At 38.5% G+C, this 14,864-nt stretch overlaps 1 protein-coding gene across 1 annotated transcript; it reads left to right on the top strand.

Annotated features, from left to right (window-relative positions):
- Positions 1–7,184: 7,184 nt before the first annotated feature.
- Positions 7,185–11,465, top strand: LOC140231018 (bcl-2-like protein 2). The gene is made up of 2 exons (XM_072311171.1): positions 7,185–8,177; positions 8,781–11,465. The coding sequence occupies exons 1-2, from the start codon at positions 7,536–7,538 to the stop codon at positions 8,898–8,900; spliced, it is 762 nt and encodes a 253-aa protein (XP_072167272.1). The 5' UTR covers positions 7,185–7,535; the 3' UTR covers positions 8,901–11,465.
- The last annotated feature ends 3,399 nt before the right edge of the window (positions 11,466–14,864 follow it).

Raw genomic sequence — 14,864 nt, 5'->3', positions numbered from 1 at the left:
AGGAGTCCACGTCAATCCAGACGGACATCTATGCTCTCGGGAAATTGCTGGACTTGATCGCGCGCCGAATTCGCGACGACGTTCTGCGGCACTTGGCCACGGAGATGACGGCTTCCAAGCCGCATCTCAGACCCGCCTGGAGACACATTGAGAAAACTGTTCATAGGGCTCGGCAGAAATGTCACACATAATTTAGTTTTAATGTACATACAGTTTGTTAGGTGACTTCAAGGTCGCTGGAGAGGGGGGTTGGGGAGAGGAATTGAATCATTTACCCCTGTGAAATGCTATAATCATGTCTTTTCTCGAATCCCTATATTCTCGGAAAAGGTGTGTCTTGATAAACCATGGGCCAAGCCGACAGAGAATTGAACGGAGCGCCACATATATGGCTTAATCATTTACTAATTTACTAATTTCTTACTGGCGTTTGTGACTGCACATACTAGTATCACGAAGAATGGTGAACGTGGCGGTTGTTGTTCAGAATAATTATGGAAAAGAGTTTGCGGGTAAAAACGTGACACCCCCAACTATATCGTCGTCGCCGTCAAAACGGAACGTCAAACCGTATTCTTACGACATTCTTAGGATGGCGCTCCGTTCCCTTAAACCATCTATACAGATCTTTTCCGAAAATACGGGGATAATAATCGTGAAAAGGGGTTTTTGATAATCACTACTATGTGGAGCGGCTATGAAATGTGGTAGGACAATGATGGGAAAATACATGTATAAGCGAATTTTAAGATAAGAGTCTGACCACACCCTATGAAAGTGATTTCGCCAGATTCTTTAGTACTGCAGGAAATCTCGTCCCAATCTAGCCCTTTTTGATACTTTCTTGAAAGTAGACAAAAGGGCAGATTTCGGGGTCAGGTTTTCAAGGCGGGAAGGAAACTGGGAGATCACGTGGTCGGAAGTTCTGGCATACTTAACGAATTTCCTCGACTTATGCCAGGACTCGGTTAAGAGGAATTTGGCGCGAATAGTGGTTCGATAGAACCACGACAAAAGTATAAACATAGTTAAAAGATGATGACATGGGCCTTTTTGAGTAACCCTCCCCACCCCCTCTTCCCCTGGGACAAAATGCCAGGAATAGTAATGTCGATTTTATTTATATCTAAGGGAAAATAAAGTATCTTTGTTGTTTTTCTCACGAGAGAGAAAAAATAACATTCTGCTAAGTATTCATAACTTTTGCGCACCCTGAAAAATAAGAAGGCAGTGAGTTTAATCTACTCGGTTTTGCGAAGCTATAAGGATAATATTTTAGCTTCAAACAAGTCAGATCGGTGCTTTTATTTTTATTTCGATATCTGAATTTTCACTGCCATTATGAAGTCATGTTTAAAACCTCATGAAAAAAAAAAGATACCGGTATATTTTTGAAATTCTGAAGAAGATAAAAAATGGTCAAGAGCGCGATACACTGTATCAATCAAATTATCGGCCGCTACCTGAAATCAACAGCAAAGTTTAATGAATGCTAATGTCTCCATCTTACAAAAAAAAAAATAAAAAACAAAAATAAACAAACAAAAGTAAACAAAAATGTGAAAGGAAAAAAAAAAACCAAACAAACAGTTTGATTGCTGCAATCAACCTATTCGAAAAAGCAGACGAATCTGTAGTTCTTGAGAACTGAAATGTATACGAAAGCATGACAGCGCTGACCGGATGTACCTCATGTTGAATTGAATTATATGAATCAAAATTTTGATTTACACATGTACTTGTGCATTTGAGATGTCATTAAAATTGATGAATACTGATCAACCTCTACATGTGTGCCCCGTGTTGCAGTTGTTAAATATTCCATCAAATTCAGCCACTGAGATTGTGTTGTTCACAACAAGTGGATTTAAAGAGTATTTTGATTCTCATGAATGAAAATGCAGTTCATAAATTGATGCCGAAGGTAATCTTCTGTAAGTGTATAGCTTTATCTTTCATCATCATAACCATTATGTTTACTTCCTCAATTGTGGATTTTTTGACAAAATACATTGACATTAAAGTCTAAACTTAGAGATCAAACACATTTCCGCTTTGCCATTAGAAATGACGTAATGGAATGATTATATCTTCGGTTTGAGTGAACAAGTATAGATTCACCCCATAGTAACGCACACACTCACTCACACACAAACACAATGTTCCAGGATGTAATGCTTCCTCGGTGGGGGGGGGGGGGGGGGGGAAGCCTCAGAGTCACAATATCCGACATTGTCACTAATACACAAATCAATCAGCGTAATGACTTCACCGACACACTCCTCTATTACTAATTTTCATATAAGGTCATTGTGGTCAGGAAATATAACAAGAATAACAACAAACATTTACATTGTATCATCAAACAGTGGCATGTTTTGTTTATTCATAGCATCTATACAAAAATACCCTTTCAGCAAAAATTCCAGTTATGATACAAATTTACAATGTATGTACAGTCCACTCTCTTCTTGGGTGAAATAATTTTATACCCCTGAAAATATGAAAGACTATATAGTGCGTGATCATATTTCTGTGATCAATTAATTATAATCCCTCACACTTAAACAAATGAAAGACTGATTATTGAGGTTATCGTCGCCAAAATTGACATCGTTCACACACTTCAATCAACATGTAGAGTTAAGGTTATAAATCACACATAATATAATGTTGTTACATGACATTTGCAGCTGCCCGTTTGTGATTATCTTTTTACAATAAAAAAAAAACAACAAAACAATAATAATTGCACGTTATCATGATCTGGCATATTTCACTCACGACAAATTTCGTACTGCTCTTCTCCCCTTTTGGATCATGGGATGACTCTCAAATTCTGACTTTTTGTGGTCCATCAAAGGGTACCACCTGATCTTTCTTTCAAAATTTTGTAACAAATAAACTGCATCTGAAAAGATTTGTTGTCACTGGCAAAAATTGCACGTTACTTCAAAGATGAATTTTAAAAGCACAAAATAGAGGCTTTCAATCAATCTTGAAAGACGTCACCAGATTTGTGAGTGCAACTAGCTGAAATAATCCATTACAATGGGAATCTGATTACATACAGCATAATAAGAAAAACCTACAAGTAGTTTACTTCAGTTTACATAATTTCTCAGCAGAAACCCCACAGGTAGCAGAAAACGTACCCAACGATAGAGGATACACAAACACCAACTGCACGCGAATAGAAACGGGATGGCAGGTCAAACAAACAAATTACAATCCTGTACATGAGTTCTCTCGTTACCCGTCGCTTTCTTATTTCATAATCCATGCCTATGCTCACGATATCATTTCATGCATACACTTAAAATCTGGTTTTGTTTGCTAATGTGCTGTCAGAAAGAAAAGGAAAAAATCACCCTTAAAGATGCTAGAGCAACATAGTAATATTGCAGGGAAACTAGATAAGCTACAGATTTATTGCTATCATAAGATGCAACTTATCATGAATAAATGACGAAAATGATACCCAACTTTACCACTCACATCACCCTGACAGACGTGTAACAGGCTACTGATATCAACAAACTATTTGCACTTCACGCCTTATAATTCCATTTTGGCATTTGGGAGATTTTGGGGTCGATATTTTCAATCGGCAAACTGATAATCCATTGAGCCTTTACTTCTGTGACATTCAGTATTTTTGTAGCAATTTCTTGTCATTTCTGGCAAAGGTGTATCTGCACGTATGCACTCTTAAATTACTGGGGTAGAGTGAAAATATAGCAACTGAATATATTTCTAAATGTATCTTTTAGCAAAATTATCAACTAAATCTTACGCTGCGAAGTGGTTTTCCGACAGGGTGTGTGACCAAGTAAAATTCTGTGCTAATAAGTACAATGTACCGTAATTTGCTGTACATGTACAAGCACTGTGCAGTAGATAACAACTGTAGTCTCAGAGACATTACTGAAATAGCGCCACCTATTGATCAGTTATGCATATATACACACAAAAACGCTTGACTCCAGGCTTTGATAACCGTTGGAGGAGGTATTGGGAGTACAATGTAGGTAATGAAAATCAAAGATTATGTGTACTATCAGAACTATAGAAATAAAGAATGTGAGTACTACTGCAAGTTTCAGTGAAAGTGGCTATTATGGGAAATTAGTTTCACAAAAGTTTTTATGCCATAGTGCCACTTTTCAGAGTTCTCAAACAAAAATGAATGCATCACATAAATTCACATGAAATATTCCTTGGGGTGCCTTGATATGCTTTACTTGCTTTAGGAACAATACAGCAACAAAAGGATGAAGGGAGTGTATAGACTTATGAATAATATGTATAACTAATCAAATGAATAAATAGTGGTAAAGATAGCAGTCCCCTCCCCCCCCCCCCAAAAAAAAAAAAAAAAAAAAAACTCTCTAAGCTTTTAACATCGGGACTCGTCTTCAACAAGGGAAAAACTCTGCATGCCATATTAAAATCTTGTCCAAAGGTATTTATGTGAAATTTGTGCACATTTGCCTCATTGGTATAAAAGGGTTGAATCAAATCCCTTTGGACTGACCATTTTAGTTTACGCTGTATGTGATATGGCTCACTGGTAAATCATGAACTTTTGCAAAGTGCTGCAGCTGTGACTTTCAGCTTTCATGTTCAACATCTGATAATTAGCATGGAAAAATTTGGAGATTTCCCAAAGACAGTATGAAATCACTGCTTAGTATGCAATCCCACCAATCAACACTCATATCAGTCTCACAAATGCCAATATGAATGCGAAGCTTTACTGTTATATGAAAATTTCTATTAGGATACAGCAGTTCATGTTACATAAGTGATCAACAAGAAAAAAAAATCAGCTTTTGGTACTGTATGCTGTATACAGATATTCCCAAGAAATTTTCTGTTCACATGAAAATATCTGTACATCTCAATTTGTCTGACAAACGATAACATTTTGGCAGTATTCTGCAGACTAGAGTTTCTTGATAGTAAGTACTAAACATCATCTGTAAGACTACTATATCATGACTTACAATTGTATTTCACCACGGTAGCTGTCATGCAAAATAGATTCTTTTAGAAGGCCATTTACAACGAATCAAAGCTGCAGATGCACAGACCTTTAAAGAAAAAAAAAAACATGGCCATTTATAATGTCTGTAATACGTCAGGGGAGAAGATTGTTAACTTCAAGCTAGTTCGGACTCAATTTCTGTTCGTCAAGAATTTTTTCTTTTTCTGACTGTTATCTCTTGATCCTCTGTCAATGAATCTGGCGGGGGATGCAGCTCTACCCAGAACTCGTCTGCCAATATTTGCAACCCTCTTCCAGCCTCCGCCATCTGATGTAACCGAGACATTTTCCTTTCCAGTTCATCTGCGATCCTGCCCAGCCCCAGTCCAGTCTCACGGAAAATGGTCCACCTTCCTCCAGGGATCACAGTCCTGCTCAGGTCATGCACACATGTAAGTCTAGGCCCCCCTCGTGAAAGGCAGGGACGGTGTTCTGTGTCGTGGCGAAAGTAGTGGGGAAGGTCCTCCTCGGTCCCACTAACTCGCTCTGATGGATGATCAGTCCTGTTGCACTGTAATGAAGATTCGTGATGGCTGAATCTTGTTGTCATCTGGTTGCCACGCTCCGCAAGATGACCAGAGTTTGACAACGATGATGATGATGTCAAGCCGTCTGTTCGAACCTGATGCACCATTTTGGTCAAGGCTGGCAGGTGCGTTCTTCTCTGAACGGTACCAACACCAATATATGATCAGCCTGTATACCTGACGGTCAATCAGAGGACAAGAAGAGAACTGGATAAGGAACTGTATGTGACTTTTCATGCTTGGGACAAATTTTGATTAACATCAACAATGTGTCCAATAGACCTTGTTTGTGATGCATTCCATGGGCTACAGAATGTACAATCCTGGTGTTGTGTGGCATGCAAATGCAATTAAAAGTAATGGCTATGAAAACTTGAGAGTAGGTAGATCTGTTTGAGCCATTATAGGTTTCTGGGAAACATTTAGTAACTTTTTTTTTCTTTGTAAAACAACATTTGCTCCTGTGACAATTGCTCCGGTCTTACTTTCTCCAAGGACGCTGAGTTAGGGTAAAAGGGTTGTGATTCGGGTTTAGGTTTCGTTTGATGTGAGGATTAGGATTAGGGATAGGGTTATGTTTGTGGGTAGAAATTATGTTTGGCTTAGCGTGCAGATATTCCATGGGAGCAATTATCAATGGCGCGAATGTCATGGAACCATTTCTTTTGTTGTTGGGGGTGAACAAAATATAGCAAAATTACCATAACTCTTATGAATGCTTAAATCTGCTGCAGTGCACAGTACGACTACGAGAGTACAATGAGTCACAGACACAAAGGCAACACATAAAGCAGTGTTTAAACAAGAGCTTCTGCAAAGTGTATGCCATACACATATTACACACGGTCGTACTGAACAACGAAATCAGAGAGACTTTACATTCACCACACGAGATTTTACCGTGGCGATTACAAAATATTCTACATTACGTACACTCTCAATGAACTAGAACATGGGTATATAAGTACTCACGACTGCTTTCTCAAATCCACCAAATAACAATTCAACAAGAGGCTATCTTGATCAACACAATTTTAAGCGGTACAAGAGAGAAAACATGGAGTGTTCACCGCTTCGAAACCAGTAAAATTTTGCCAAACTTCTGCCACCACTTCAACTTCCTTGCCGAATATTGCACAACACAATTGTAAGGGATTTTCCCGTCTCGTGCAGAAAGACACGTTCCATATCATAGGACAGCAGCAGGCCCGGGGACGGGGACAGCATGCTGAAGTAAAAGAAATGTATTTCGAGATAGCATAGTGTGAATTCTACCATACACAGTCAGTTTCCTCATAAGAATGTTGTTTTAATATGCTGTGGGTTGTTTTTTAATCACTTTAAACATCTGGAAAGTACGATAAACATGAACACATGACTACGTCCTTCAAGAAGTTTCTCGATATACCTATATCAGTAAATGGAATCTTCTATCCTGTTTCGGAGAAGTAAATTTTGCCAGACCAATCCAGTTGCATGTTTATTGTGACGTCACAGCATAGCGACGTCATCGGTAAATTTTAGTCATCTCTGGCCCTTCGTTGGGACTCGTGATAGACACGAATGGCCGAATATCAATACGATTATTTCCGAATTCACTTTCGTGATAAGAAGACTTGACTACAACACGACTGCGTCAGTGAAGCATTGGGAATTTTGCAATACGAATTGTACGGTGAAGCTCGGTAACTAACAGCACAGAGGAAAGCTTGTTTGAGTGCTTAGTCACCGTCCTCTGAATCCACAAACCTCGGATACTACGTACACGTACCTTCCCATCTAGCTCTTCGTACAACCACATCGCACTCTGGCCTCGTATCACACACTTCGTACCTCCGCTAACTCCCTACTCGGCGTCGACCGTATAAACCGTCAGTTGATCGGCGAGGCAGCACAAGGAGGGTTGTGTCGCTGTTTGACTAGCTGTTTGGTTGCTGGGTAGGGCTTGCGGCTTTTGAATGTGCGAGGAAAATCGTACGAGTGAAGGAGAGCAGACAGGCATTTGGTGCTGTCTTGGATGGCCCAGTGGATGTGAAAGACCAACAGCCATGTCGGAATCAATTCTTGGACACCCTTCCCCTCAAAAGAACAGTATTTCTAAACTGTTTTTCAGCGGTGGCGTCACCAAGGAACAGCCGCCTAGTCCGGATACTGAACTGAATGGGGGTCAATGCTTGGCCTCGTCGCATGAAGAAGGCGAGTCGGGGTTTATCGCCAGACAGTTGGGGGATGATTACATCGGCTACAAAGTTGGAAAAGCAAAAAATCGTCGTCCACCTTGCCTGCATGCAGAAACACTCAGGAGAGTTGGGGACGAAGTCGAGGAGAGATATGCCATCACGCTGAATGGACTTGTAAATAATTTGGAATATGACCCGGAAAAAGATGGCGAGGAAGCATTTTCAGCAAGTCTGAATGCCATGTTCGAAGAAGGTGCATGTAACTGGGGACGTGTAGTGATGGTTTATGTCTTTGCAGCTCGTCTCGCGAAATATTGCCAAGAACACGGAAAGGGATATCACGTAGGAAAGTTAGCAGACTTTGCAGGGAGATACGTTGCAACTCGATTAACACCATGGATTAATAAGCAAGGAGGATGGGTAGGTATTTTGTTGACATTCGGGTGTTTTTTCCTTGCTGGGGGCGGGTCTTTTTGAGAGCTGCATTACCTTTCTTCAGTGTGTCTACAGTGTAGATATTGAAGGGCATATTGAACTGGGTACATGTAGATAACAATGACATGTACCAGTGGTTAGGCCTTAGGGTTCTCCAATCTCTCTCCTCTCTCTACTCAAAAATTGGTCATGATGCGTGGTCTGTGGTGAATAGCACTGTAATATTTTGACAAATCTCTTGTCTTGTAATTGTAAGCCATTCAAGTTCAACACTATAAGTAATAGATCTACTCAGTCTACATGTACTACTACTAGTTTTGTCAGTCATGTGTGTGTGTGTGATTAATCTTTCAAGAACCAAATCAGGTGACTTTCTGTTAACATGGGATAGACTCTGGGTTACTTTCTATTCTTTTCTAGACTCAATGGTAGTCTACACAAAATACACCACGAATACTCTGCAACTTGTATAGAGCTAAATGATAAACTGGGGAGTTTTACCTGTCATATAACATTTACACTATAGTGTATTTGTACACACTGTACTAACAAATGTGATTTCCTTGTCTTTTCCTGTCTCATTTACAGGATAACTTCAATGAAAGCTTCAAAGCAAAGGACTGGAAGGAGAAGGCAGCATTCAATTCTCTTCTTGTCACTGGAGCCTTTCTTGGTGGTCTTGCAGCGTTGAGATTACTCATGAAATAGGGACACGTCTGCCCCATAGACTTTTAAGATAACTGAAAAACATTCAAACTATGAGCGAACTTTTGTGACAAATTTCAGACAACCCATTGCATTGCACAATTCTTGGGTGTACAGTACATTCACATGACCACTTTTCTCATGTAATAAGCAGTTAATCAAGCATGACGATGTAACTTTGGAACTTCTGCTCATGCAGTGGCCCTCAGCTAACATTTCTGGCACAGACCTACCGACTAGAGCAGCGACTGACAATAAATTTCTGTTAAGTGTACAGTACTAAAAATAACATTAAACTCTCAACTGCCTACTGCAGAAGTACCTGTACCAAGTGTTCATCAAATTTGTCGAGAACTCTACTGTAATTTGTACCTGTCACTTTTGTAGGATCAACAGTCTGTAATGCAGTAATTTATAATAATACAAAATACACTGCCATGAGAGCTTTCTTTGGAACTGTGCTTTGCTACGCATTTGGTTGTGAATTCATTTTATGAAAATCATTGTAGAATCAAAAGTTCATTGGTGACCTTGATATATCCCTTTCAGTAAATTTGTTTATGAATAGAGAGTGGCTGAAAATATACAAATGCATGATGTAGCAAATATCTACATTTGCATACAGTGTAATTTTTGTAGTGGTCACCTTGGTCTTCTTTGCCCATTATCCTACAGATATGTTGGCCAGCTGTACTTGCATCACTGTAGCTATGACAAAGTTGGCCAGTGAGAACAGTTCCACCTATAACATTGTACATGTTTTCAACGAGAGTTAATGTTTGGGACTAGTGAAATCTATCAGTATTCTGCTGTGCTCTGTAAAGATTTATTGACAAACAGAAATACTGTTTCTGCTTTTCTTTCTCGGACAGTGGTTCGCATGCCAAAATGAGGTCAGTGTGATAAGTCTGAAATATCGCATAAAATTTATGCACAGAGAGTTTGTGACTCATCTGTGTAGTCAGCTACAAGTGCGCCTTTGTTTTGGCTAAGTGTCAATGCTGTGCATTTGCCAAACATTTTGTTTTGTAAAACAATGCAAGAAGTTGTTGAGTTGTCAGGCTTATGATGCAATTATCAAAAACAGTAAGCAGAAGGGAAAAAATAGAAAAAAAAATGCTTCTTTAACACCAAAGGAGCTAATGTTCCAGCAGCTGATGATAAATATTTAATATGATAACAGTGAATATTATGTTTTGATAGTGAATGTTGTGAAGTGTGATGTGATGTGATGTTTTCCCTCCACGTAAATATTTTTGTTGTGTCTGTGTGCAGTTTGCTCATCATCTGCCCAGCAGGAGTGTGTTGACTAGAATTTTTTTTTCTACTCTACAAGTGGAATAGCTCTGTTTCTACTATTTGTATTGTAATACAGATCTACTATTGGCATTGGGTCCCTTCATCCTTTCAGTTTGCAAGAAAAGTTCTGATTGACAGCTTTTGGAGTCACTTGATTTATTTTTCCTTTTTTTTTTTTTTTAGTTGTGAATTGCAACTGGTACCATTTGCTTTCAGTGATGATAAGATTTCCCTGTACTCTGTCAGCTTACAGTGAAACACACAGTGAGATTTCATTTTTTTCAGTTCTAAAAATTTAAGTTCCATTTTGATGTCCAGGTAGTGAAAACTCAGTTGGTTTTGTCTGTTCAATGTATGCGCTTCAAATTTGTATTAGTCTGTTACACAAAGGTTGCTTGACATCACACATGCATTTTGTATGGATTTCATCAAATCAACAAAACTGAATGTATGCTGTGTAGTGAATTTATGTGGTATAATGTTGGTACATCTCTAAGACATGCTCTTTAACCCATTGAGGACGGGCTGATGTTGCTACAACATGCATTTGCCATAGGTTCTTGCCTGAGTATACTCGTGACTCTTCCTCAACAGGTTGATTTACCAATCACATTGTCAATGAATGAGAAAAGAGATTTGTGTTCCAGTTCTGCCCCAGCACTGAAGTTCATTGTTTGCATGTGCTTGGTACTTGGGCCTATACCACGTTTGAATTGCCTGTGGTACAAAGTTGGCGCGTGGGTCTGAAAGCTTTCTTTTGTACACATGACTTCTTCAATAAATCTTAGCTCTTTATATGAGCTGTGCTTCATCTAATAGCAACTTCCTGTCCGACAAACAGAAACAAGAGAACTGAATCAAGAAGTGATGATATTATAGGTACAGTTTGTATGCCATTGTTGCTCTTTTCCACTGGCTTGTAACCCTGGTCAAAGTGTGAAATGAGTCGGGTTACTGTAGGTTCCAAGTGCTTGTTACAACATCAAAGCCGTGTACATGTACCAAGCTGTTTCACTCTCCTATCATGGCTCACATCATTAGTACGTACATTCATTTACATGCTCGAAGGTATTGTAGGGTATGCATCCAGTGGAGAGTAGACTTGTCACAATCCTGTTATCAAAGATATATTTTTAATGTGTATAAGAGAATAAATATATAAATAACAAAAAAGTGGTACTTTGTGTGTATGTTTATATCATTTGACTGCCAAAACACATAATATACTATGTACATCTCTAATGGTATTTTACATTGTACGTGTAAATCAGTAAAGTACTGTAAGGTTCCATTAGCGATCAAAATACAGTGGACTCCCGTTATAACGAAGTCCTCGGGACCGGCAGTTTTCTTTCGTTATATCGGAATTTTGTTATAACCGAACAAATAAACAATAGAAATACATAGAGTGGATGACATTGCAGCCCAAATTTTTACTTCGTTATAACCGGAATTTCGTTATAACCGTGTTCGTTATAACGGGAGTGCACTGTACAGCGTTTATTTAGGTAAATTGCAGTTTGTTGGGTGTATACAATGTATGAGCATGTAGGCCTACATTGTACACGTACAACCTTGTATATGGTGTACATGTACACTACAGGTGTACAAACTTGCATTGTACATGTACAACTATATAACAGATGAGCAGACATGTGGTTTGGTTTAGAAAATGTGCATACAATATTATTACAGAAATATCCATTAGACATCATTTGACAAATTCTTGCCAAAAGAGGAACTACATTTTGTATGTTGTAGTGCATGGTTTGACAATTTACACTTGTATGCTGATTAATCAGTGAATCAGGAAATTGATGTGCTATAAGTAATGCCACTACAGTTAACAGAAACACATGACCATAGGGCTACAACTTCCTTTTCCAAACCCCAGTGCCTTTTAGTTCAGTAGTCTGTATCGACAGTAAGTACACAATGGACGGGTTGGCCCTGTTGCACAACTATGCATGTACACTCATCCTGTCCTATAGTATTCATGCAGTTACTGGAAAGCACTGTGCCTTGTGCATATAAGGATTGGGTACATTGTATACACGAGACACATACCGCAGTCCTCTGCTAGTAGAGACAGTGTATTGGTACTGCAGCTACAGAGCCACCGCACACTGCACAATAGCCCGTGTCAATAGTGAGGGAGATAAGCGCCTTCTGTACCGTGTGCATGGTGTGTGATTTTGTGAATGCCATCTGCTGCCCTACCGTAGCAGTTGCTGTACACACGTCCTAACCTTGCCATGATGCTGTGGACTTTGTACATGTGCTTGGACTGGTGTTTTTACACTTTACAGAGTGGAGTTTTTCATTCACAGCAGTCCCCCACATTTCTGCACATTCTACAATGTAGTGTGTTTATTCACTTCTTTTCTCTCCTTTTCCTTTCCGCACTGTCTTTCCAACATGACTTCTGTATCATACTATGGATAAGACTTCAAAATGGCCAAAAAGATAACATTGCACATGCAGGGCTCTTGATAAATGGCGATAAGCCTCACTCATTTCCTCTTTTTCTTTCTTCTTCTTTATGTCCAGCTTGTAAGTCATTCTGCATCGCTTAATACTTTCAAGTTTCAAGAGGACAAGTTTATAAACCACAGTGGGCTTTATTGCTCCGCTATTATCGAAATGACATCAAAGGAGCAGCTAATGCGTTCCGTCATATTAACCGAGGGGCAAAACACAATTTCATATCACTCCATTGATGAATGGGAGTATTGTAGCAGAGCAAAAGAAGGAAGTTCTTAATAGCTATTCAAATGGGCTTTTTCCCTCCCCTTTCTTCCCCTTCGTCCGCAATGATAACCGATACACACTCGTCACACAGACACTTTTGTTCGAGTGCAGTTTCATGTCTTATGTTTCAAAATGAAACTGGACCCCATCTACTTTAGTCGCCTTCCTGGTGCAGTTTCCAGAATTCTTTGCAAGGGATGTTACTTACAAAGATGTGGTTTCAGTTTCTCTCTTCCTATAGTGTTCTTCTTTGTGAAGAAGAAAAAAACAACAACAACCAAGCACTGATATATTTAAGTTCTGAGTACAGTGGATTATATTGGTGAATTTCCCTTTGTTACAAAGTGATGCACTGATCTATATCTGTGTACCAGTAAGTTTACAACCTTCTTTGAAAATCGTATTTTTGAAAAGGACATTTCCCTCTCGGTTTTTGTTTTCTGACTATAAATGTAATGCAACACAGGATATACATGTACGGTACATGTAGCATCAATAAACATCTGTGCAACTACAATATCTCTTGTACTGAATATCTGGTACATGTATGCCTTGTTCCACTGGGTAATGGTTTGAGTATTAAAGGACAAGTTCACCTTCATTAACATAAGGATTGAGAGAATGTAGCAATATTAGTAGAACACATCATTGAAAGTTTGAGGAAAATCGGACAATCCGTTCAAAAGTTATGAATTTTTGAAGTTTTTGTGCAGTCACCGCTGGATGGGAAGACAGTGTATGATGTCACATGCGTACAACAATATAAGGAAAATATAAAGAGAATTTCACAAAATTTCATCTTTTGAAAAAAGTACGCATTCCCTTGACTCGTTACTAACATACATGTATGTTATAGATAATATTATTTGCATTGTCTTTAGAAAGAGGCAAGTCAAGTGCTCATTTATTATGCATTAAAAAAAAGTGAAAATATGTTGAATTTTCTTTACATTTTCTTTACACTGTTGTACTCATAATGCATTATGTCATCACGAATCTTAGTAAGTCTCCTCATCCAGCAGTTCCAACACAAAAATTTTTAAAATTCATAACTTTTGCATCGATTGTTCAATTTTCCTCAAACTTTCACTGATGTGTTCTACTAATATTGCTGCATTCTCTCAATCCTTATGTTTATGAAGGTGAACTTGTTCTTTAAAGCCTTCGTCTCAAACAATAAGTGATATTCATCTATATGTATGTAGCTTCACAAAATGGCATGCTAAATTTCTGTCTTTTTCAACACTTCTCTTTCTCTCTCTTGCATAAAGAGGAAGTGTCTTCTTCCTCTTTCTCTATTAGGAAGTTATCACTTCCTCTTCCTTTAATTAGAGAGGGAATGCCCTGGGGGAGGGAGGGTAAGGAATTGAGGGAAGTAGATTTGTCATTTAATATGCACATAACATGTGTGTGTAGGAGTATGCAGCTATAATAGTTTGCCTAAAATGTTCTTGTTGATAAATGGATTTGTTTTCATAGAAGGAAGTTAGTGTGCAGAAATTTAACCCATTGTCCAATAAGAGCATTCAATTTATCTCAAAGTGTTGATGCTTCTTAAGGCTTGCATTGTTGCCATTAAATCACTTGCCATAAAAAAAAAACACAAAAAAAAACAAAAGCAGAAACAAACACATTTTTATAGATTAATCGTACCATTTATTATATATGTAGGCCTAGCATAATCCTTGGTATATCTTGTTCTTGGACTTACCTACATGCCTTGTACGAGCGTTTTTCTCTAAGTATGATTTTTTTTCTTGCTATTTTAAATCAACACTGATCATTCAGAACATACAATGTACAGTGAGCATCAGACTTTTACACAAACAGTTCCAAGGCTGTTCATGAATTAAAAAGTCTTGAGTGCTGTTTACAGGCATTTAAAAATACCATTCAGCATCATGTAAGTGTATAGTC

The sequence above is a fragment of the Diadema setosum genome, chromosome 7, assembly GCF_964275005.1.
Source record: "Diadema setosum chromosome 7, eeDiaSeto1, whole genome shotgun sequence".
In the NCBI taxonomy this organism is placed as follows: domain Eukaryota; kingdom Metazoa; phylum Echinodermata; class Echinoidea; order Diadematoida; family Diadematidae; genus Diadema; species Diadema setosum.
The sequence above is the reverse complement of the archived record's forward strand: the minus strand, read 5'-3'. Positions and strand labels throughout refer to the sequence as shown.

Bases quoted from the DNA above. Each gene is read 5' to 3' on its own strand.
- LOC140231018 (XM_072311171.1), top strand. From the start codon at position 7,536: ATGTGCGAGGAAAATCGTACGAGTGAAGGAGAGCAGACAGGCATTTGG. The intron at 8,178-8,780 runs GTAGGTATTTTG...TCTCATTTACAG, and splicing joins TTAATAAGCAAGGAGGATGG to GATAACTTCAATGAAAGCTT.